The sequence below is a fragment of the Acomys minous genome, assembly GCF_964271855.1.
Source record: "Acomys minous genome assembly, chromosome: 4".
In the NCBI taxonomy this organism is placed as follows: domain Eukaryota; kingdom Metazoa; phylum Chordata; class Mammalia; order Rodentia; family Muridae; genus Acomys; species Acomys minous.
This window is the reverse complement of record NC_140486.1, coordinates 133785511-133809753: the sequence shown is the minus strand read 5'-3', so window position 1 is coordinate 133809753 and position 24243 is coordinate 133785511. Positions and strand designations below refer to the sequence as shown.

General features: G+C 40.6%; 2 protein-coding genes across 2 annotated transcripts in view; one reads left to right on the top strand and one right to left on the bottom strand.

The window, feature by feature from the left end:
• LOC311596371 (uncharacterized protein) overlaps window positions 1-24243 on the bottom strand; it is a 50783-nt gene that overhangs the window by 22628 nt on the left and 3912 nt on the right. The gene's annotated exons all lie outside the window — the stretch shown is intronic.
• CLUL1 (clusterin like 1) overlaps window positions 1-24243 on the top strand; it is a 56526-nt gene that overhangs the window by 28475 nt on the left and 3808 nt on the right. Inside the window, exons 7-10 of the mRNA XM_084779708.1 lie at window positions 3304-3727; window positions 9701-9838; window positions 14501-14715; window positions 20283-20467. Coding sequence (XP_084635834.1) covers window positions 3304-3727; window positions 9701-9838; window positions 14501-14715; window positions 20283-20467 — 962 coding nt within the window. The remainder of the gene's footprint in view (window positions 1-3303; window positions 3728-9700; window positions 9839-14500; window positions 14716-20282; window positions 20468-24243) is intronic.

Genomic DNA, 24243 nt, shown 5'->3' with positions numbered 1-24243 from the left:
CCCAAAAGACTGTTAAGCCCTTTGACAGTAGCTTATGTGTCTTCTTTTGAGGAAGCATCCAATAAATATCTGCCTTACTGCTTTTTTGCTTGTTTGTTTTTGTTTTTCGAGGCAGGATTTCTCTGTGTGACTGTGGCTGTCCTGGAGTTCACTCTGTAGACCAGGCTGGCTTCAAACACACAGAGATCTACCTGCCTCTGCCTCACAAATGCTAGGATTAAAGGCATGTGATATCACTGTATAGCTGTCTAATTGCACTTTCAATCATAGTATTGCAGTCTTTGATTTAAACCTTCTTTAATAGTTTATCCTAAAAACCATGTATTTGAAAATACCTCTCTCTCTCTCTCTCTCTCTCTCTCTCTCTCTCTCTCTCTCTGTCTCTCTCTCTCTCTCTCTCTCCTCCCTACCACCCTTTTTCAATTCTACATGTACCTCAGTATGTAGCCAAAAATGACCTATCTTCCTGATTCCAAATCCCTAAGTTCTGGTTTACAGATGTCTGCCCTACACTTAAGTTCATTGCTCCCTCCCTGTTTTGGTTTATGGTGTAAGGTCTCCTCTGGAGATGTATCCTAGGTTGACCTTGAGTCCATGATCCTTCCACCTTAGTCTCCCAAGTGCTAGTATTATAGACGCTCAGTAACACATCATCTATTTCAATGATCATTTCCTCTTCTGTATTTTCAAGTAAATGTGCATACCTGCATGTTTCCTTTTGCTCTATCCATGTGTTCTGTAGGACTGGCATGTTTTCTTTTTAATGTCCTTTTGCTATCTTCTAGGCAGAGGGAGACACAGAGGGTGGTGGCTCACATAGGATGAGCTGTGCCCCAGTAAAATCTCTGGCCTGGATTTTCTTCCCCCTTCAAAAAGTAAGCTGTATATGAAATGGAATGGAATTTTATTCTTCATATTAATATATGCAGTAATTACACTATACTTTGGCTTGGCAGTGCCACATTCAGTTACAAAAGAACAGCCACTAGGATAAGGAATATGTCACATTAATTTGATGACACTGTTGATGGCATCTGCTCTACTTTTACATCTATGGACATTCTCTAATGTGCTATAACATAACGACATGAGTGCTGGAAATAGAAGATATGGGGGACATTCTCATTTGAGCCAGAGATGTAACCTTATGAACATTTCTTGGGGCTTGTTTTTGTTGTTTTCTGAGATTGGGTCTTGCTATGTTGCCCAGTGCTTTCTCAATTCCTTGGCTAGAGTAATGCCCCCTCTCCCTAAGTCCTTAGAGGAGCTAGAGCATGTGCCACCTTGTCCAGCTTTGAAGTTTTAGTTCCTCCTCCTCCTCCTCCTCCCCTCCTCCTCCTCCTTCTTTTGAGTTTTGAGACAGGATTTTTGTATAATAGCCTTGGATGTCCTGGAACTCTCTTTGTGACCAGGCTGGCTTTGGACTCAAGGAGATCTGCCTGCCTCTGTTTCTCAGAGTGCTGGGATTAATAGCATGTGCCACCACAACCAGGTTTTGAAGTTTTATTTGTATAGATGGAATAAGTAAACACAAACTGGCAGAGGGAAGGCAGGAATCCATCCAGATTTCTTTCTGGAAAAGGCATAGGTCCTATGCAGATTCCTGGATAATTGTCGGAACAGCAGGAGGCCGATGCTCCAGAAGTAACATCCCATAGCTGATAGACTCAGGACGTTCTAGCCCTGTGCTATAAAGATTTAGATACTGCACAGTGTGCTGCTAGATAATCGCCTTCCACTGCATGGTACTCAGCACTCTGTGACTAGGATTTCATTCCTTTGACTATAACAAACTGGGCATTATCACTGTTAATTTACAATTGTCACTAAGCAACCTAATATATAACTACCTATTCCTAAGCTATATCTAGCATCTATGGCTCAGTGTAGACATGGTCATCTTTTTCTTTTCATGAATTAATTTTTTCTTTTTTTCCTTTTTTTATTTTATTAATTTATTGAGATTACAACTTAATTGTTATGCCATCACTTGTATCCTCCCGTTCCTCCCTCCCTCCTGCTTTCACCCTATTCCCCTCCCCTAGGTCTATGATTGAGGGGGACCTCCTCCCCCACTATATGGTCATAGGCTATCAAGTCTCACCTTGGTAGCCTGCTTATTCTTTTTTTTTTTTTTTTTTTTTTTTTTTTTTTAGTGCCATCAGGCCTCCCCACCAAGAGGAGGTGGACCCAGTCATGAATTAATTTAGAGATAACAAGAAACAGAGTATAAAGACAGTAATATTCTATTACATAATCAGAAACAACAACAATAATAACTAGGAGGTGAAAGACAGTAGCGTTCTTTATAGTTCTAAGGCAAATTTTACAGTAACCTGTAGTCAGTGACCTGCCAGCTGCTGCCAGATTATCAGGTTATAGCTTGTCTACTCTATTTTGACCTTTTTAGCTCTCTGTGAGGAAATCTAAACCAGGAGAACTTCAGGACCCATGTCCACAGTTAAAGTTAAGACCATCTATAAGAATGGTAATACACCACCTCAAGAAGTCACCTTTTCCTAGTTTATACAGAACTTAATTTAGAATGACTACCGTAAGCTAACTTAATTTTTTTCATAAAGAAGTAGAACAGGAAGAAAAACATTTTTGTAAAAGTAACTTTCATTTGCCAAATGTCATCTTGGAGGCTTACAGCCTCCACCTGCTAACCCAGTCCTAGTTCTGGAAGATTCTAGCCTACATACAATCTAATCTAGGCTTAGAATGTTTTGCGATCTGAGTCTTACTGCTGAATAAGCTCACTCTTTCTCTCTGTCTGAACTCTGGCAGAACTTAGATGTTCTGGCCCAAACTCCTTTCCAAGATGATTCAATCTGGCTCTGAGTTTCTCATTGAATTGCTCTGCTTGGCCTCTAATTAACTCTAGCAATCTGTTCTAATCTCTGGCTCTTTCTCATTCTCTGGTTCATTCTGTCTTCACCTGTGTCTAGCTTATTTTCTCTTCAGCCTGTTTCTGTAAACCTCTCCTGGTAAAACTACCTCCTCTTTCTCATTCTCTGTGCTGCTCCCTTAAGTAGGGTCCATTTCCTCTCCATCCTGTAAGAGTCGGCCATGTCCTATTCTGTCAAATCTTTCTCCTATTTGTCACTTTGTCTGCCACTCAGTTAGATATCACTTTGAAACATGGGTGCTTCCTTCTACAAACTAATTTTACCTTCATTGTTTGGGATCAAAGATGTGTGCTAAGGGTGTGTCTGTATTTCAGCCTGAGTAGTCATGTCACTGAATTAAAATTCTTCTACACATATTTATTTTAATTCCATGTCCCACTCTACTCCACAGATGGAGCAATTTCTCAGGAAAATGTACCGATTTCTGTTTCCTCACAGTGAAGATGTGAAGGACCCCCCTCCCAAACAGCTGACTGAGGACGATCTACTAGTGACACAAATGGAGAACCTGTTCAGCCAGCTGACTGTGGATGTGAAATCTCTCTTCAACATGAGTTTTTATGTTTTTAAACAGATGCAGCAAGAATTTGACCAGGCTTTCCAATTATACTTCATGACCAATGTAGACTTAATGGAGCCATACCACCCAGTTTTATCTAAAGAGCTAACCCAAAAGGAAGAATTTGGGCAAAAGTGGGACATTCCCAACATCTTACACCTGTTTTATAATTTCAGTATATCTGTTTATGGGAGAATCCGAGATATAATTACGAAGACACTGGACGCAGCTGAGGATTCGTGGGAACCACACAAAGGCCAGTTACTAAAGACTCCTCTCCCTCTCTCCTTTTCTTCTCCTCTTTTCTCTCTTGCTCCTTTTTTCCTTTTGCTTTTTTTGTGGTATATGCTGGTGTATCTACATACTCATGTATGTGCTCAGTCATGCATTTGGTGGACAATTCTGCCCTTCTGTTCCATCCACCTCTATGATAACTGGATATCTAGGGCCCCTGTAAATGCAAACATTGAAAATAAAGGCTACAAATGGTGGTACATGACTTTAACCCCAGCACTCAGTAGGCAAATGCAGGCAGATTTCTATGAGTTCCAGGCTAGCCTGCTCTACATAGTGAGTTCCAGGCCAGCTGTAGACACACAGTAAGACTATCTCAAAATAAAAATGATTAATTAGATAGAACACAGTTTTGGAATACAGCTCAGTAGAACACTTATCTAGTTAGCATGTATAAGACCCTGCTTAAACCATGCATGGTGGTGCACACCTTTAATCCCAGCACTCGGGAGGCAGAGGCAGGCAGATCTCTGCGAGTCTGAGACCAAACCAGGCAGGGTCTTTTGTTTTGTTTTTCAAGACAGGCTTTCTCTATGTAATAGCACGGGCTGTCCTGGAACTCTCTTTGTAGACCATGCTGGCCTCTGACTCAGAGATCCGCCTGCCTCTGCCCCCCTAGTGCTGGTATTAAAGAAGTATGCCATCACCTCCTGGGTGTGTGAGAAAACAAAAACAAAAAAACATTGAGCTCTGCTCCTTGTGGTGGAAAGAATTAACAATTACCTGGAGTATTAACAAGTACCTGTGTATATGCTGATGTTCCCAGAACCCATGAGCCCCATGTTACAGGATAAGAGGAAAGTGGTGCCCAGACAGAGCTGAGGTTGTGAATGTGCTGACCTCAAAGCATGGACCATATTCTGGATTATGTGGGATTTGATGTAGTCACATGGGTCCTTAAAAGTAGGAGGGACTATGAATGTAGTCAGTGGTAGAGTGTTTGCTGAGCATGCACAAGTCCCGGATCTGATTGCAAAACATACACACACAAAAACCAAAACCAGATACTCTCAAAAGTGGAGCAAAGAGCCAGGAAAAAACAGGGATGGCATCAGGGGAAGGAGGGCTGTGGTATGATGTCACCCATATTGTGCTCTGGTGTAGGTGGCATCTAGAAGCTATACATAATGCACACTAGGAGTTTCCTAAAAACTGTCACAGAATCAGCCCTGCTGACACCTTGACAATGATCCAGTGTTAGTATCAAGTGTTAGACCCACAGCAAATTTCTGACATACAAAACATCAGAATAATGAGTTTACACTGTTTCAAGCCAATCTGTGGTACTCTGCTATAGCAGGAAAAGGAATCTAATACACAGAGCTTGTCAAGTCCAGTGGTTAATGATGAGCCTCTAGTGTTGTGGGTCAGAAAGCCATCATGGATGGGCTTAGTGATCACAATCATACTAAAAGCTGAAATTATAAAAACAGCTAAAACGGGTAAGTGAACCCAAAAGAAAAGAGAAAATCTTTAAAAAAAAAGTCTAAACTATCTTGACACTTAATGCTATTTTAAATTTTATTAATTTTATATTTTTTGTAATTCTTCTGGAAGGATCTCAAATTTTTTAACCCACTGATTTTTTTATTTTAATTAATTAATTAATTAATTAATTATTAGAAACAGTGTCTCATGTAGCCCAGGTGAGCTTGATGTAGCTAAGGATGACCAACTTTTGATCTTCCTGACTTTACCTCCCAAGTACTGCGGTTATATGTAAGAGCAACCATACCCAGTTTACTAACCTACTATCCATGCAAGTATATGTATATATAATGCAAAAATGAATGGTACTGTTATAAGTACCACCTGGTTTAAAACATTTCTAGTGTCTTTCAAATTCCTATATAGTTCCAATTATAGTTTTAAATAGTTTAATTCTGCCTAACCTTAAACTTGATGTGTAGCCAAGGAAGCTGGCCTTGAATTTAAACAAAAATTTTTCTTAAATGATTTGCTATTTAGCAAGTAAAGGTAAACCTATGTTCTAAATATATATTTGTGTTTTGTTTTGTTGAGACAGGGTTTCTCTGTGTAGCCTTGGCTGTCTTAGACTCGCTTTGTAGACCAGGTTACCTCGAACTCACAGTGATCCACCTGCCTTTGCTGGGATTAAAGGTGTGTGCCACCACGCCCAGCTAAAAATATTTTTTTTATTATTGGAGAATTTCATCCCTACATACAATGAATTTTAATCACATACACCCTATCTCCTCTCCTGTAGTTCCTCTACCCTCCACATGGTGGCTCACAACCATCTATAATGAGATCTGGTGCCCTCTTCTGGTGTGCAGGTGTACATGCAGGCAGGATACTATATATACAATAAAAAATAAATCTTTAAAAACAAAACAAAGAAACCTCTTGAGTCCATTTAGTGCATGAGTGTAGTACTAGAATATGGGTATCTTCTGAGGAAGAACATTCTTGAAGAAAGCTTGCTCTCCTCATTCAGCAGCCATCAACTGCCAATAACTCCTCAGATAAGAGTAGTATTTTATGATCCCCTCTCCCCATCCAGTCTGAGATTTTGGTTGGCTTGTTCTTGCATAGGTCTTATGCATGCAGTCCGAGCCACCATGAGTTCATGTGTACTATGGTGCTATCATGTCCCCAGCAAAGGCTCTCACAACCCTTCTGACCTCTTTTCTGAGATAAACTCTGAGTTTTAGATGAAAAACTTCCCATTTGGAGGCAAGCACTCTATAGTCTCTTATTCTTTGAATGTTGACCAGCTGTGCGTCTCTGTATTAATAGCCATCCACTGCAAAAAGAAGCTTCTCCAATGAAGGTTGAGATACACTAATTTATAGGTGTAAAGAAAAGAACTTAGAGGGTATTCTACTGGCCTTTCCCTGAAATATCTCCCTCCCCTCATAGCCCCTTGTAAACACAGATAGAGACAAAAGTAGTACCCACATATAGGAGTGCCATGTAGCATTCATTTCTCTGAGTCTGGGCTATTTGACTCAGGATAATTACTTCCAACTCTATCCATTTGCCTGCAAATTTAATGATTTAATTTTTCTTTATAGCCAAATAATGTCCCACTGTGTATATATTTTCATTATCCAATATCACTTGGTAGACATCCAGCTTCTTTCTACTTCCTGGCTATTGGGAATAGAGAAGCAACAAACATAGATCAGCAAATATCTCTATAGTAGGATATAAGATCCTTTGGGAATATGTCCAGAGATGCCATAGCTGGATCACATAGTAGATATACTCCCAGCTTTTGAAGAGTCCTCCACCTGATTTCCACAGTAGTTGTACCAGTTTGCACTTACACCACCAGTGAGTGTTACCTTTTCAAAAGTCAATGCCAACATTTATCATCTATTTTTTAATCTTAGTATTTTGATTTTGGTAAGATAAAAATTCCGAAGTGATTTTATTTCACTTACTTTATGTGTATGGGTATTTCATATACATGTATGTCTGTGCACCATGTGCATGTCATGGGGCTTATGAAGGCCAGAAGAGGGATCCTCTGGCACTGAAGTTACAAATGTTTGTGCTGGCAACGGAACCCTGGATTCTCTGCAAAAACAGCAAGGGCTCTTAACCCCTGAGCCATCTCTCCATCTCTCAAAGTAGAGTTTTAAATTTCACTGATGACCAAGGGTGTTGAACATTATTTTTAAATGCTTTTGCTGACCATTTTTTTCTTTTGAGAAATGATTATTTGTGTTCCAATTTTAAGATATTCACTTATTATGTTTATAAGTACATTGTCTTCATGTACACCAGAAGAGGGTATTGAATCATAATACAGATGGTTTTGAGTCACCATGTAAGTGCTGGAAAACGAACTCAGGACCTCTGGAAGAGCAGTTAGTGCTCTTAACCACTGAGCCATCTCTCCAGCCCCCATGTTCCAATTTTTGATTGGGTTGTTGGTGTTCTTATTTATTTATTTTAGTTTTTATGTATTCTAGATACCAACTCTCTGTCAAATGTAGAGATGGTAAGGATTCTAGAGGCTGACTTTTCATTTGAATGCTGGTGCTGTACAAAATCTTTTTAGTTTCATGAAACCTCATTTGTCAATTGTGTGTCTTAACTCTTGTACTACTGAGGTCCTATTCAGAAAGATCATTCCTTTGTCTAAAAGTTAAAGCATATTAACTATTTTCTCCTCTTTTAGATTCAGGGCATCAGGTTTTATGAATGTCCTTAATCCATCAAAATAGAGGGTGCAGGATAAGGATATAGTGTCATTCTTTTACATGGTATTCAGTTTGACTAGAACATTTGCTGAGTATCCTGTATTTTCTCCAATATTTAATTTTTTTGGTTTCTTTGTCAAAAATCAAGTGCCTGTAGAAGTGTGGGATGATATCCGGGCCTGCTAATCTATTACATTGGTCAAATCTGTTTTTATTTTATTATTTATATTATTATTTATTTATTGGGTTTTGAGGGGGTTGTTTGATTGAGACAAGGTCTCTTTATATAGCTTTGGCTGTCCTGGAACTCATGTTATAGACCATGCTGGCCTCAAACTCACAGAGATCTACCTCCTATGCCTCCCAAGTGGATTTAAAGGCATGTACCACCACACCCTGCTTCAATTTCTTTTTTTAATGCCATACTACTTTTATTACTATGGATCTATTGTATAATTTGAAATCAGGAATGGTGATTTTCCAACAGTTTTTAATAGAATATTTTTTGATGTCTTGAGTCTTTTGTGTTTTCAGATGAATTTTGGACTTAACTTATCAACTACTGTGGACAGTTACATTAGAATTTTGGTGGGAAAGTTGTATTCTATTTATAGATTACTTTTTTAGCATGGCCATGTTTATGATATTAATCCTACCAACATATGAGTATGGAAGATATTACCCTCTTCTGGCATCTTCTTCAATTTCTTTCTTCATTATCTTAAATTTTTCTTTATAAAGCTTTCTCTTCTTTGGTGAAATTTATCCCAAGACTGATTGATTTTAAGTTTATGGTGATTTCCTTCTTGGTATGTTTGTCACTGGTGTACAGAATGAGATTTGATGCCATTTTATGGAGTTCAGGCGTACATGCAGACAGAGTACTGTATACATAATAAATAAATAAGGAAAAAATTTTTAAAAGAAACACTAATGATTTTTCTGTGTTAATTTTATATCCTACTTCTTTTATGACTAAGATATTGCCAACACTTGGCCTTGAACTTTTGGTCCTTTGCCTTTACCTGTCAAGTGCTTGAATTACAGATATGGATTACTATGCCTAGATTCTAAGATTTTTAATTTTTTTAAAACGATTTATTATTTATACAATAGTCTGCATGCATGTGTGCCTACAGGCCAGAAGAGGGCACCAGATCTCCTTCTACATGGATATTAGCCACCATGTGGTTGTTAGCAGTTGAACTCAGGGCCTTTGGAAGGACAGCCAGTGCTCTGTGCCATCTCTCCAGCCCCCAGGTTTTTAAATTCTAAATCTGGTTTAATTTTGGTTATTTTTTAATCAAATAAATGTATTTATTTAATGTATGTTAGGTGTGTATACATGTATGGGTGAGTACCCTTGAATGTTGTTTATCAGAAGTCACCTACTTGTTTTAGTTTTTCTGTTTTGTTTTTAGTTGTTTTTTTTTTTTAATGTAGCCTTGACTGGCCTCTAATTCAGAGATCATCTGCCCCTGCCTCCTAAGTGCTGGAATTAATCTCATTGGTCTGAAACTCAGCAAGAAAGCTAAGCTAGCCAGGCCAGTAAACCCAGTGACCCACCTGTCTCCACCTCCCAAGCACTGGCATTGAAGGTACACACACTGAAAGTACAGATTTGGCTTTTCAGGGGTCCTAGGAATCAAATGTTGATCCTCAAGCTTGAGTAAGAAGCACTTTACTGATGTAACCATCTCCCCAGTCTTGTGTGGTAAAATTCCAGGAATGTTTATGTGTGAATGTTGTATTCTCTACAGAGTTGGACCAGAGAAATAACACTGTAGACAAGTTGCCTGAGCAAAATGGAGGAACATGTGAGGAATTTGGTCAGAATTTATCTGGATGTTTCAAATTTCATAAGAGATGCCAAAAATGTCACGATTACCTATCTGAAGGTAAATAACTGTTTTATCATGTCTTCCTGGTATGTGTATTGCTGTGTTCATGTGCGTGGGTACATGTGCACACATAGGCCTATGCATGCAGAGATCAGAGGGAAACTTAGGTGTTATTTCTTCGATGATATCTACTGTTTAGTTTTCTTTGAGACATGGTTTCTCACTAGCCTGGAACTCACCAAATAATCTTAGTTGGCCACCCTGAGCTACAGGTCATATCCTCCCTAGTGCAGGAACTCTAAGCACACCACCATGTCTGAGTTTTATAAATTGGGTTTTGAAAATTAGACTCAGGGCTTCATGCTTTCCTAGCAAGCACTGTAGCAACTAAGCCTCTGCCAGCCCTACTTTTCTACCTTTTGTTTTTTTGTTTGTTTGGGTTTTGAGTTTTTTTCCCCTTTGTTTTTGAGACAGGATTTCTCTGTGTAACCTTGGCTGTCCTGGACTCACTTTGTAGACCAGGCTGACCTCGAGCTTACAGTGATCCACCTGCCTTTGCCTCCCGAGTGATGGGATTAAAGGCATGCACCACCACCATGCCCGGCCCACCCGACTATTCTAATGATGTTCCTTATAAAGGCTTACAAACAATTACTCATCCAATGTATCTAAACTAATTCTGTGGATTTTTTTGTATGTATGATTAAAGGCTAAAGAATGTGTTATGATGGGTAGCAGTGGCGCACGCCTTTAATCCCAGCACTCGGGAGGCAGGTGGATCTCTGTGAGTTCAAGGACAACCTGGTCTACATAGTGAGTTCCAGGACATCTAAGGCTACACAGAGAAACCCTGTCTCAAGCAACAACAACAACAACAACAACAACAAAATGTGTTATATATATATTTTATGAACATATACAAAAGGGAAAAAGAATGATCAAATTAGGTCAACTTCCTTATATTCCAAAGAAAAGGAAAATCGATTAATGAAGGAAAATGCATGGAAGTGGAAGGTAATATTTAGATAAGGACATAATTTTGTAAAGTGTAGTTCTTTCCAGTTAAAAGATCCAGTTGAAAAAGTGGATCTTCCCCAGAAGTTCCAGAAAACTTGTGTGTGTGTGTGTGTGTGTGTGTGTGTGTGTGTGTGTGTGTGTGTGTGTGTGTGCTCTAGCTCTGGCTAGAACTAACCTTCCCAAGGCTGGAAACCTTTTTTCTTTCATCCCTCCCCTCATTTCTCTGTCTTTCCCCTAACTCCTCTAACTCCTTCCCCATCCCCAGAGACAGACTGTAATTTTTTCTTATAAAACTGTTATAGTATTGAAAACCATGAGTTAATACCAAGATGTTGCAAGGCAAAAATATTTTATTTATTTATATTTTTGGACATGGCAGACTTGCATGCTCCTCAGGAGTAGGAGAATGAAGGAAGCCCAGACTATAAAAAGGAAAGTCTTTTTATGGCAAATGAGGAAGTGATTAAAAGAACAGAGTTTTGCAGTTATTTTTATGATCATGAGAAAGGTAAATGTTATAGATATATGGTCAGACAGTCATGAAACGTTTTATGGTCAGTCAATTCTTGGAACCATGGAAGCAATTTACAATGTGTAATTCACAAGATTATTGAAGAAGAACAAATCAAAAAAACCAAGCTGAGCTGGGAAGTGGTGGCGAAAGCCTTTAATCCCAGCACTCAGGAGGCAGAGGCAGGCAGATCTCTGAGTTTGAGGCCAGCCTGGTCTACAGAGTGAGTTCTATGACAGCCAAGGCTACATAGAGAAACTCTGTCTGGAAAAACAAAACAAAACAACAACAAACAAGTTGACCTAATGGAGAGATGGCACAGTGATTAAGAGCACTGGCTGCTTAGAGGTTCTGAATTCAATTCCCAGCAAGCACATGGTGGCTCATATCCATCTCTAATGCCCTCTCTGGCATGTAGGCGTACATGCAGATAGAGCAGTCATAAAATAAATTCATAAAATAAGTAATAAAAAATGAGGCTGGAGAGATGGCTCAGCGGTTAAGAGCACTGGCTGCTCTTCCAAATGACCCAGGTTTGGGCTGGAGAGATGGCTTAGTGATTAAGAGCACTGACTGCTCTTCTAGAAAACCCAAGTTCATATCCCAGCACCCATATGGCAGTTCACACCTGTCTGTAACTCCATGATCTGACACCCTTACACAGACACACAAGCAGACAAAATGCCGATGCAAATAAAATAAAATAAATAAATGTTAAAAAAAAATACAAAAATATGCACTGCCCAAATGACCCGGGTTCAATTCCCAGAGCCCACATGGCAGCTCACAAATGTCTGTAACTTCGGTTCCAGGGATTCTGACATCCTTCATACAAATGCCCAGTCCCAGGTCTTGATATTCCTCTTTTCCCTCCCCCTGAGCAGTAGTCAGGTAGCCCTGCCCTCTCACTGGCTATAGCACTCTGGAGGGTGGGCCCTGCACCTTGCCCGGGCAACACAGTGGAGCTGACCCTGATGATTCAGGCACAGGTGAGCCAGCTGTGTAAGAGTGGGAGGACTGTCTCAGGCCCTCACAGGCTACAGCACTTGGGAGAGTGGGAGCCCCCCCTCCTCCATGCCTTGACTGGGAAACACAGGGAACATGGCTCTGGAGGTGTGGGTGCGGGTGACCCAGCCTCAAGGGCATGAGAACAGGAGAGCTGACCCTGCCTCCAGCTGATGGCAGCATTGGGTGGCCTAGCCATAGCAGTGCTGGAGAGCCCACCTTTGTGGTGTGGATAATGGAGAACTGGTAGGATGACCAGCTCCAGTACTACCCAGGACTCTTGAATTGGCCACCCCGAAATCTATATCATCTTCTAACAGTTGGGATGTGTGAAAGGGCTAGTCCAGCTGATCCAAAGCTGCAGGATCGCCATGTCACAAGGCAACAGCAGGGTAACTTGGAGGAGTCCCCATAAGGATCCAATATTTGATGGTTTCACAAAACCAGAGATCTTGAGCCAGATCAATGACTCAGTGCAATGAACTTTTGAAAGTGAAAATGTGTGGACAGAGAGATATACAGTGGGACACACATACTACAGTTTCCATGATAAGATGTTTTCTATGCTTTGTTGTTTTGTGTGTGTGTGTGTGTGTGTGTGTGTGTGTGCACCCACACCTGCTTTATCTTGGGAGGTTGCAAGATCAAAGGGAGGATACGAGGGGACGTGGAGATGAGCAGGACTGGAGTGATGTGAAACTCACCAAGAATCAACAAAAAGTTTTTATGTCTACCCTGTTCTGTCTGCATGCACTCCTGTAGGCCAGAGGAGGCCATCAGATCTCAATATAGATGGTTGTGAGCCACCATGTGGTTTCTGGGAATTGAACTCAGGACCTTTGGAAGAGCAGGCAGCACTCTTACCCTCTGAGCCATCTCTCCAGCCCCAACAAAAAGCTTTTAAAAAGGAACTATTTAATAAGCCTTTGCTTTTCCATCTATAGCTGGCCTGTGGCAGCCATTCCAAAAATGTATACATTCTGTCTTTTCTGTATAAAAAAAAATCTCCCTTTGATGAGATGGAGAAAACGTGTTGTAGAAGGGACAGACAAGAGTGTTTTGGAAGGAAAGGCTAATGGTCAAGAAGGCCTTGCATTGTGCAACAGGGGGTATAGTCCTGAGCCACATTCCTTAAAATATAGATGATAGGCATGTGAGATTTTATTTTTTACTTTTTTAGATTTATTTATTTATTATTTAGAAAGTAATCTGCCCACATTTGTGCCTGCATGTACACCTGCACACCAGAAGAAGGCACCAGATCTCACTATAGATGGTTGTGAACCACCATGTGGTTGCTGGGAATTGAACTCAGGACCTTGTGGAAGAACAGACAGTGCTCTTAACCTCTGAGGCATCTTTCCAGTTCAGCATGTGAGATTTTAAAAAAGAAAGTATTTTCTTTATCCACCCACTTCTGTTTTGTAAAACCATATAATTAACAATTAATTAAACTAGGTCTCATTTGACAGTGATATTGGCAATATCACTTATTACAAACAACAACCATTAACTAAGAACTCCAAATCTGCCAGGCGTTGTGGCGCATGCATTGGGGATCACTGTGAGTTTGAGGCCAGCCTGTGTGGGAAGGAGTGTAAGCTTTGTCCCAGGTGAAAGCAATCTTGGCGGGTTTTGCCCCTTGGAAACACCATGGATACATTGTGATAGAATGGGTGGAGCCATCCTGGATCTGAAACTCAGGAAGCTGACTGGGGACTCAGGCTATTGTGTTTCTACTCAAACATCTATGAGGGGAGGGATCCTGACCCAGACCTGCCATTGCACGCCAGAGAGAGACACAGGCAGAGAGGAGAGGAGAAGGCTGCAGTTTTTGGAGCACGGATCGCATGTTGATTGGGGAGGCCAGCTTACAGGCCAGACCAGTGTGCAGGCCACAGACACCTGGGGATCCGTCCCGGGGAACAGATGCCGGAAGGTTTATTCTTGTTTCCCTTTAACCCTTTCCCCCTCTTGTATAGGACAGTTGCGTTGTATAATAAAGTCTAATTGTTAAGAAACAGAGCCAACAAGCCTGGTCTACAAAGTGAGCCTAGGACAGCCAAGGCTACACAGAGAAACCCTGTCTTTAAAAACAACAACAAAGCACTCCAGATCTTAAGTCCACACAAGCACTTCCAAGTTTCCTGGACCTTTTCTTCATTGTTTCTTTACCTCTTTGCTAGACTGTCCTGATGTACCTGAACTACACATAGAATTCCTTGAGGCCCTGAAATTAGTCAATGTATCCAATCAGCAGTATGATCAGATTGTCCGGATGGCCCAGTATCATCTGAAAGACACAACATATCTGATGGAGAAGATGCGAGAGCAATTTGGATGGGTGTCTCAACTGGCAAGCCACAATGCAGTGACTGAGGGCATCTTTAATTCAACAAAGGTAAGGAACACACAACAGCAATGGCATGTGCTGCCTCTATTCTGCTAGTTACTTATTGATTACAGCTGAATTTGAAAACAAGCTGGAAAGAAATACACATAACTCCATTGTAGCTGTGATCCAAGTCCACTTGACTTAATGTAGTTCACGGTATAGAAAGCTGGGTATGGTGGCTCACATCTTTTACATTAGCTGCCCGTGATGCCAAGATAGGAAGATCTTTAATTCAAGGTCTGAATGAACTACATAGTGTGTTCTGTGCCAGCCTAAACAACTTAGTAGTCCCTGTCTTAAAAAAAAAAATTTAAAGGGCCACAAATGTAGCTTAGTGGTGCATTTACTTAGCCTTTCCGGGTCCTATACTCATGGTAGACAAGGTCATAAAATACAAAATGCATTTCAGTCTATAATGACTAATTTTTCTATAAGTATAGGTTTGTAGCTGACAGTGCAACCCTAAGCTGTTTAAGACAGAAAATTTGTAGGCAAAGTAGAGTTCAAAATTAGACACCATGAGCTAGAATAGTTAGTGCATTTACTGTTCTTGAGAGTACCCATGTTTGATTTCCAGGTTTACAATCTCCCTTAACTAAAGCTCCAGGGGATGTGATACACTCTTCTGGCCTCCTTAGAGACCAGGTATGCATGTAATGTACAGACATAAATTCAGGCAAAACACCCATATACACAAATACAGATTTTTAAATTATACTTTTAAACAACAGCTGAGAAATATTGGAAAAGGTCTTTAACCTTTCTCTTTTTAATTTTTTTCTCTTTTTAAAAAAAATTATTTATTTATTATGTAAAACAATGTTCTTCCTGCATGTATGCCTGCAGGCCAGAAGAGGGCGCCAGATCACATTATACATGGTTGTGAGCCACCATATGGTTGCTGGGAATTGAACTCAGGACCTCTGGAAGAGCATCTCTCTCCAGCCCGATCTTTAACCTTTCTAGCCCTCAGTTTTCCCACTAAAATGGGAATAATGGGAGCCACATTAAAATGTTTGCCTCTGTTCCTTAGTTTTTAAAAAGTTAAATTATAGTACTTATTTATTTTTGATACAATAAACTAAATCACTGTCTTAGTTAGGGTTTTGTTGCTGTGAAGAGATGCCATGACCAAGACAATTCTTATAAAGGAGAACAGTGAGTTGCCTGGCTTACACAGTTCAGAGGGTTAGTCCATTATTGTCATAGTGAGAAGCATGGCAGCGTGCAGGCAGACATGGTGCTGAAGAAGGAGCTGAGATTTCTACTTCTTGGTCTTCAGGCAGCCTAAGGAGATGGAGTGTACCACACTGGGCTTATCCTGAGCATAAATAACCTCACAGCCTGCTTCCTCAGTGACACACTTTCTCCAACAGGGCTGTATCTCCTCATAGTGCTATTCCCTATCAGCATTCAAACACATGAGTCTATGGCGGCCATATCTATTCAAACCACCACCAGTCAACTAATATCAAGGCTAGAGAATTAAATTTTGGTGGCTCAGTGGTTAAGAGCACTTGTTGTTTCTACAGAGGATCCATGGTTGATTTTTAGGAAATACAGAGTGGCCCACAACCGCCCAAACTCCATTTCCAGGAGACCTGACCTCCCCAGACCTCCTCAGGCACCAGGCATGCACATGCACTTATTATACAGACATATTGTGAACAAAACATACAACATAAAATAGATCTAAAAGATTTTTAAATTAAATATCATCTAAGAACATACTGTCATCTTAAATTGTATCTATGCTGTGACCCCCCACATTTGATCTCTGTGCTGCATAAAACAATGGCTGACTTCGTCCTGAGCCATGCATGCCTATGACCACACACAAATTGCCTTAATTATACAAAAGTGCCACATTGCTTCCTATGGTGTTAGCATTGGGTGGAGGGGTCCTAAAAAGACCTGGGTGCAAAACATACAGGCCATAGCAACTAAAGATGCAAAAGTCTGTAGTATATGATGTTCTGTAGAGAAGCGAAACTGATAGAGTAAATATTACAAAGGGGATTTATTATACTGACTTACATGATATGCACTGAGTAGTTTAATAATGGTGATCTGCATAGTCAAGAGGCTACGAGCCAGTAGCTAATCAGCCTACTAGGCTAGAAGCCTCAGCAACATCCCCTGTAGTGATGGAGGGATGGAGGCTCGCGGAGGGTCATCATCCCCATTCCGAGTTGGGAGCTAAAGAAGCTGGGTCTTGACAGCAGCAGAGGACAGCAGTGGTGGTGGCAGCCGCAGCAACAATACAGACGATGCACTCACCAGGAAGGGGTGAAGACAGGAGCAAAAAGCAACAGCTTTCCCCTCTGATCTTTTTAGATGAGGGCAACTGTTGGAAGGTGCCACCCACTTAATGGGATGGTCCTTCCTCTACAATTAATCTATCCAGAAAATACTACCACAGACTCATCCAGAGGCACGACTCTTAGTTGATTCCAGCTCTGATCAAGTTGATATCAAGGTTAACATCACAGTGCCCTAGTTGGGTTCCTGTTACCAAGTCCTGCTCTAGCCACTGACTGTGTTTCAGAACTCTCTGGCGAATCTAGGTGCAGCTAGAGATGGTTTGCACAATGATCATGTTCAGCACCTCCACCGCCTCTGATCCAGGTTGCTTCAGCCTGTTTTTAGGGAAACTGACATTTCGCTCTTTGTCAACCTACAAGTTGTAGCCCATGCATAGTTTGAAAACTAAGTTTAGCTACTCATAACAAACGGGTTTTTTTTTTAAGTTGTTTGTGGAAAATGCCTGCAATCTTCTCAGCACTTAAGAGTTAGACACAAGAGGATCAGAAATTTAAAGCTGGCCTCAGTTATGAAGACTCTGTCTCAAGAAATCAAAACAAGCTTAGTATAGTGGTGAACACCTGTAATCTCAGCAGTCTAGAAGCTGAGGCAGGAGGATTTCAGAGAGTTCAAGGCCAATCTGGGATATATAACAGGTACCAAACTAGCTAGGGCTACATAACAAGACTGCCTCATCCCAGCTCCATGTGTGAGGGTCTGGGCTCCATCCCTAGCAGGTCATGAGGCAGATGGGATAAAAAGAACAGGAGGAAATGGAAGACTAAGCAATTTTTAAAGAAAATAGGTTGATTCACCTCACAATTCTGGAGACTGGAAAGTTCGAGCTCATCTTCTGAAGTGAGCCATGTGTTGCTCTGTGCACGCCAGGAAGGAAAAGCCACCAATATGGAAATAGAACCTGTGAGAGAGAGACTGAGGAATGGTAAAAGGGGAGGTGCCAGCCTTGCTTCAGAACAACCTATGGCCTGTGCTTATTAGTAACTGATGCTTCTAGATGTAACTAGTACATCTCTCGGTAACATGACATTGATAACCAAATTCCAGTATGAGTCCTGGAAGGGATAAATCACATCTAAGTCACAGCAGATGATACTGCTATTTCTCCAGTTTTCAGACGAAGCACTGAACACTGTGCTCACACAGAGCGAGCACTAGAGAGACCCGCGGTCAGAAGCAGTGTGGGTCTCACAGAATCAGTGGACTCAGCTGCTTTGATGAAAGAATGGCCTATATAAGCACCTCGTACTTCATCATGTAAAAAAAGTACAGACCACAGACCTGCAAGTATTAAAAAGAAGCCCTGTGAGGCCGGGGCGGTGGGGGTGCAGCCTTTAATCCCAGCACTTGGGAGGCAGAGGCAGGCGGAAAGCTGTGAGTAAGGGCCAGCCTGGTCTACAAAGTGAGTCCAAGACAGCCAAGGCTAACACAGAGAGAGACCCTGTCTTAAAAAAAAAAAAAAAGAAGCCTTCTGTATGAACTTCACAAATTATAACAAGTAAAGAAGTCATGGCCCTTGCTTATTTATACTTTTTTTTATAGGTATTTACTATACAATTATGTACTAGGTTAGGCACAAATGTTTGTGGCATTTCTTATATGTTAGATTTACTAAAAGGCAAGTAAATAGATGGGCACAGGCTATTCCTTTATAAGCTAGAACTGCAGCCAGGAGTGGTGGCATGCACCTGTAAATCACAGAGCACATTGGAAAATGGAAACAGGAGGATTAGGAGTTCAGGGTACTCCTCAGCTACGTAGCAAGTCCACGGCCAGCCTGAACTATATGAGATACTATGTCAAACAGCAAAAATAGAATTATTAAATTTGCTATTTATGTTTTTGATAGAGGAATTTATTGGAAAGCATTTTTTTCAAATAGATCTCTTGATGTTATATCAAATTGTATTTAAAGTTTAGTTCCATCAAAATGATTAAAAAAATACATTATATGCACTTGGGAATTTATAGGCAGGGTAGCATATGCCTTTAATCCCAGCACTCAGGAGGTAGAGGCAGGTGGATGGCTGTGAGGCAGTCTGGTTCAGGACAGCCAAGGACACACAAAGAAACCCTGTCTCAAAAAAGCAAAAAGAAAGTAAAGAGAGAGTAACTAAACCAGGTACAGCAGCACCTGCCTGAAGGTGTGGCACTCAGGGCTGAAGCATGACTGAAGTCACCCTGAATATATAATGAGAGCTTTTTAAAAAAACAAATCCAAATCACAGAAAACAGAGAGAGAGAGAGAGAGAGAGAGAGAGAGAGAGAGAGAGAGAGCGCACCCTCAAGAATACAATGTGCATGCTACTTGATTGGTTCTTACCAAATGACACATAAAACCACAAACTGTAAATTTCCTAGGAAAATTACAAAATTTTGCATTCCACATTAATGTCTGTAAAGCAAACAATAGTAAATAGTAAACATTCACCAGTTCAGTTTAGTTTTCTGGTTTCTCTTGGAGATAAGTGGTGCCTCATTTGAGTGGAGGTCAAAGAGGGGCTTGTGTAAGTGGATTCTTTCCACCCATCACGTGGATACAGGGACCTAACTCAGACTATCAGGCTCGGCAGCAAGCACCCTTCTGTTGCAGGATTTTTGATCCCATTATGATCCGTGAGATTGTGTACTGTAAAAACCTGTCTTTTGTTTGGTGTAGTTGAGCCCTAACACACACCTTTAATCCAAGAGCTTTCTGTACACAGGATTTAATAACGTTAACCCTAGGTCAAGAGGCAGAGCAAGAATCCAGCTGACAGGGATTAAAGAGTAGGAGGGACTTTGAGTTGGCAGGTGTTTAAGACAGTGTGAGAAGTAGAAGGAGCTTGTTGGCTCTTTAGTTCTTGGGCTTTTAGCTTTTAACTCTTTGGCTCTTCAGCTCCTCAGCTCCTTGGCCTCTGGCTTTTTGGGCTTTTTTGAGCTTTGAGCTGGCAAGCCATTGGCCTTGGTTTTTCTTTCTTTCTTTTTTTTTTTTTTTTTTTGGCCTTTTCCTCCTGGGCTGTCAGCTGAGCTAGTGAGCCTTTTGGGCCTTTTCCACCAGGACATGAGCTGAGTAGAAAGGTCAGTTGGGTGCTTTCTCTGCCTCTCTGAGCTCACAGGTTTTCACTGCAGCATCTGGCTCCTGAATCTTTATTGGTAAAATAGAACAATACAACACACTTCCCACTGATGCATTTTGTTGGCCTATGTTATTAATTTTGAATGTGTACTAGGATATGAAAAGCTTTTTATCTATAACCTTTCTTCTTCAGGCAGCTCTGAACATCCATGAAGGAAATTCTCCCAAACAGGATGGAATTATGGTAGACTCAAGCATTCTGCCTTCCTCTAACTTCACACTCCAGAACTTTCCTGAAGACAGTGCTGAGAACACAAATATCATTGACTACGTGGCAGCAAAAGTTCTGCAGCATTTTAAAGGACATTTTAAAACTTGGTAAGAGAATAGCTGATTAGGAAATCTTAGTTGACAGGGTAGGTGACTCACTAAAGAAATAACAGAAATATAAGAACTGAGGGGAAACTCTGAAGTTTGTCACTGTTAAAAGGCTATAAAATGTTCCTAGAAGGTGACACACACACACCTTTAATCCTAGCACTTCGTAGATGGAAGCTGGCCGACCTATGTGGGCTCAAGGCTGGCTTGCTCTACATAGCCAGGGCCACATAATGAGACCCATAGGAATTTGATGACTTGGAAACTCTTATATTATCAGTGGGGATATAAGCTGGTTTTGCCTTTTTAAAACATTTCCCTCATTTTTGAGACAGATCCTTGTTACCTAATCCAGGCCAACTGACCTCCAGGTGTGATCCACCACACCCAAGCCTGGCTTTGCCTTCAGAAAGCTATTTAATTATGTATCCAGAGTCATACAAGTTCTTTTTCACATTATTCTATTTCTGGAATCAATGTAAGGAATCAATCTAAATTTTATTAAAAGTCCCCCCTTTGAGATTTATATTTGGAAAATTATTTAAGACAGTAAAATATTGAGACTAATCAGTGTCTAAAAATAAGAGCATGAGGCTGGACAGCAACCACATGGTGGCTCACAACCATCTATAATGAGATCTGGTGCCCTCTTCTGGCATGAAGGCATTCTTGCAGGCAGAACACTATACATAATAAATATAAATCTTTAAAAATAAAATAAAAATGAAAGCATGGTTAAGAAGAAATTGACCAAATCCACTCAATACACTTTATGAAAATTTTATAATTAGTTCAATTCACTCAATAAAATACAAATATATGTCCTAGTGAGCTATATACCTGTATTTAGAACACCTAACAAATGTTTATGTGACTGAAAAATGCCAGGGGGATATAAATTTTCCTGTTTGTTTCTTTAGTTTCTTTCTCAGATCTTAGGCAAGCATAAGGCCTATGTGTATTTAGCTAGTCAGAACCACCATGCTTATAGGATGTACAAAGGCAGAAAATCAGTTAGTAAGCAAGCTCAGGAGAAGGCTCATTTTCACTGGTAATTTAAAATTTGAAGATTATAAAAGTGAGAGTAAAACACACATTTCCTGTTGAGGATCTGGCCCCATATACCGGACCTTGGTACTGAAGACAGAACTTAGAAGTCCATACCTGCTAAGCAAGTGCTATATCCCTGAGTTGTCTTCCCAGCCCTAGAGACTTATAGATTAAAAGTTTAGCTGCCACGTGAGAACTTGTACTTCAGATATTGTTATTAGAGTTGGTAATATATACAAGAATATTTAGCTGTCACTGAACTAGTAATTCTATTTCTTAGAATCTAACTTAAGAAATCAGTTGTAAATGTGAACTAAAAAAAAAAAGATGATAGCAATAGTGTTGACTCTAGTTTTTAAAGTCTATTTTATTTGAGGTATTGACGCCTCTACCTCCCTTCCACCAACCCCTTAACCCTGGATATGAGAGAGAAGCTTAGAGGGGAGAAGGGCACAGACCCCCTTACTCCTCCTGGCTGTTTAGAATCAGTGGGTTCTTTTGGGAAATACCAATCTCCATCAGCAGCAAATGCAGCAAGGAGTCTAATCCAAGCTGCTGAGCTGAGACACTTGTCCGTCCACCACACAGTCAGTCTCTGGGCTCTCCAAACACCACCAAACACCGTACTTCCTCTCTCGGGGCTCTTATGTTTATCTTCCTCAGAGTCGTAGACCATGTCACTCTCCAGGAGATGGGCCTTAGCAGCTGGCAAAGACCATGCTCTGTAGGAGGCAATTATAGCTTGTGGACACATTAAAACCCAAGCTAAAATTCCACACTTGGGATTAAAACAAAACAGTTCCATAACATAACTGATTTTTACAAGGAAACCCAAACTTCCATTACACAGTAGTTTTTGTTAAAATGGTAGAATTATAGCTAAATATTGTCTTTAAAAGGTGTGGAGAATGAGCCAGGTGTGGTGGCACAAGCCTCTGACCCCAGTACTTGGGATGTAGAGGCAGGTAGATCTCTGTGAGGCCAGTGTGATCTACAGAGCTAGTTTCAGGACAGGCAGGGCCACACATAGAAACTCTGTCTCAAAAAACAAAAGCAAACAAACAAATAAAAAAGGTGTGGAGATTGTAATTTTGATACTTTTAGAATTGAGAAGCCCAGGTACGGTGGCACACCCCTTTGATCCCAGCACCAGGGAGACAGAGGCAGGCAGATCTCTGTGGGTTCAAGTCCAGCATGGTCTATAAAGTGAGTCCAGGACAGCCAGGGCTGTTACACAGAGAAACCCGGTGTCAGAAAAAAAAATTAAAAAGTTGTAACTTAAAAAGAATTAAGGCTGGTGTGTTAGTCTTTGGTTGGATGCTTACCTGGCATGGATGGGGACTGGGTTTAATCCCCAAGCACTGCGAAATAAATAAATTAATGGGTACATATGTATGTATGTATGTATGTATGTATGTATGTATGTATGTATGTATACATGTATGTATGCATGTATGCATGCATGTATGCATGCATGTCTGCATGTATGCATGCATGTATATATGCATGCACGCATGTATGTATGCATGCATGCATGCAGGTATGTGTGTATGTCCCTCTTTTGGAATGCTCACCAGCATCCTAGATTCTTGATGTTTCATATCAGTTTGTGATGTGTTTATTTTGCTATAACACTTTCACAAGCTCCAAAGTTACAGGATGTAATCAATGTCTATCTTGAGTATTTAATAAGCATGTATTGGTGTGTTCTTAATATCATTGTTGTAAAAGCATACGCAAGCATTTTGTTAAATAGGATAATGGGCCATGAGCAACAGAAATGTAGTGGACAAGACCTGAGGGGGTGTATGTGGAGTTTAGTTTCACAACAGAGGACGGATGTAGTTTCACAACATCTTTTTTTTGTTTGGTGCTGGGGATGGAATACAGGGTATTGAACATACTATGTACATACTGAGCTACACCATAAAAATTCAGGTTTGAAGCCAGGTGTGGTGGCGCACGCCTTTAACCCCAGCACTCAGGAGGCAGAGGCAGGCGGATCGCTGTGAGTTTGAGGCCAGCCTGGTCTGCAAAGTGAGTCCAGGACAGCCAAGGCTACACAGAGAAACCCTGTCTCAAAAAACAAAAAAACAAACAATAACAACAACAACAAAATTCAGGTTTTGTTGGAACCTGTGATACCATGGAACCTGTGATAATTTCTTCCAGTGATGAAGTTAATAATATCCATATGTGAGAGCTGGGCATGGTAGAGCAGGAAGCTCAGGGGTCAAAGGTTATCTTCAGCTACTTAGAGAATTTCAAACAGTTTGGGCAATATGAGAACCAATCTCAAAAAACCAAAAGGTATGTAAGGGGGAAATTATTCATACTTCTGAATCTAGAAAAAGGAGTGGGGCACGGGCAGGGGATGGGGAGACATGAAAGAATTAGAGAAGATAAAGTAGGTAAAGAAGAAAGAAAAGGAAAGGGTAATAAGGAATGGCTATCATCAAAGTGTGTTGCATATGTACATGAAAGTGAAGCCTATTATTTTATAAAATTAATATACACTAACATTATCCACATATATGGGTTTTTATTACTTTGTATATGTTAATTTTTATGAAGCTATAAACATTTTTCAAATTACCTATTATGAACTTTTACTCAAGCAAAAAAAATCACTAAGACTATTGTTGACACCTTTTTAAAAATTATATTTTATTTTAGCTCCTTATATCTCTACCTCCCTTTACCCCAATCCCTTCCAACACCCCAAC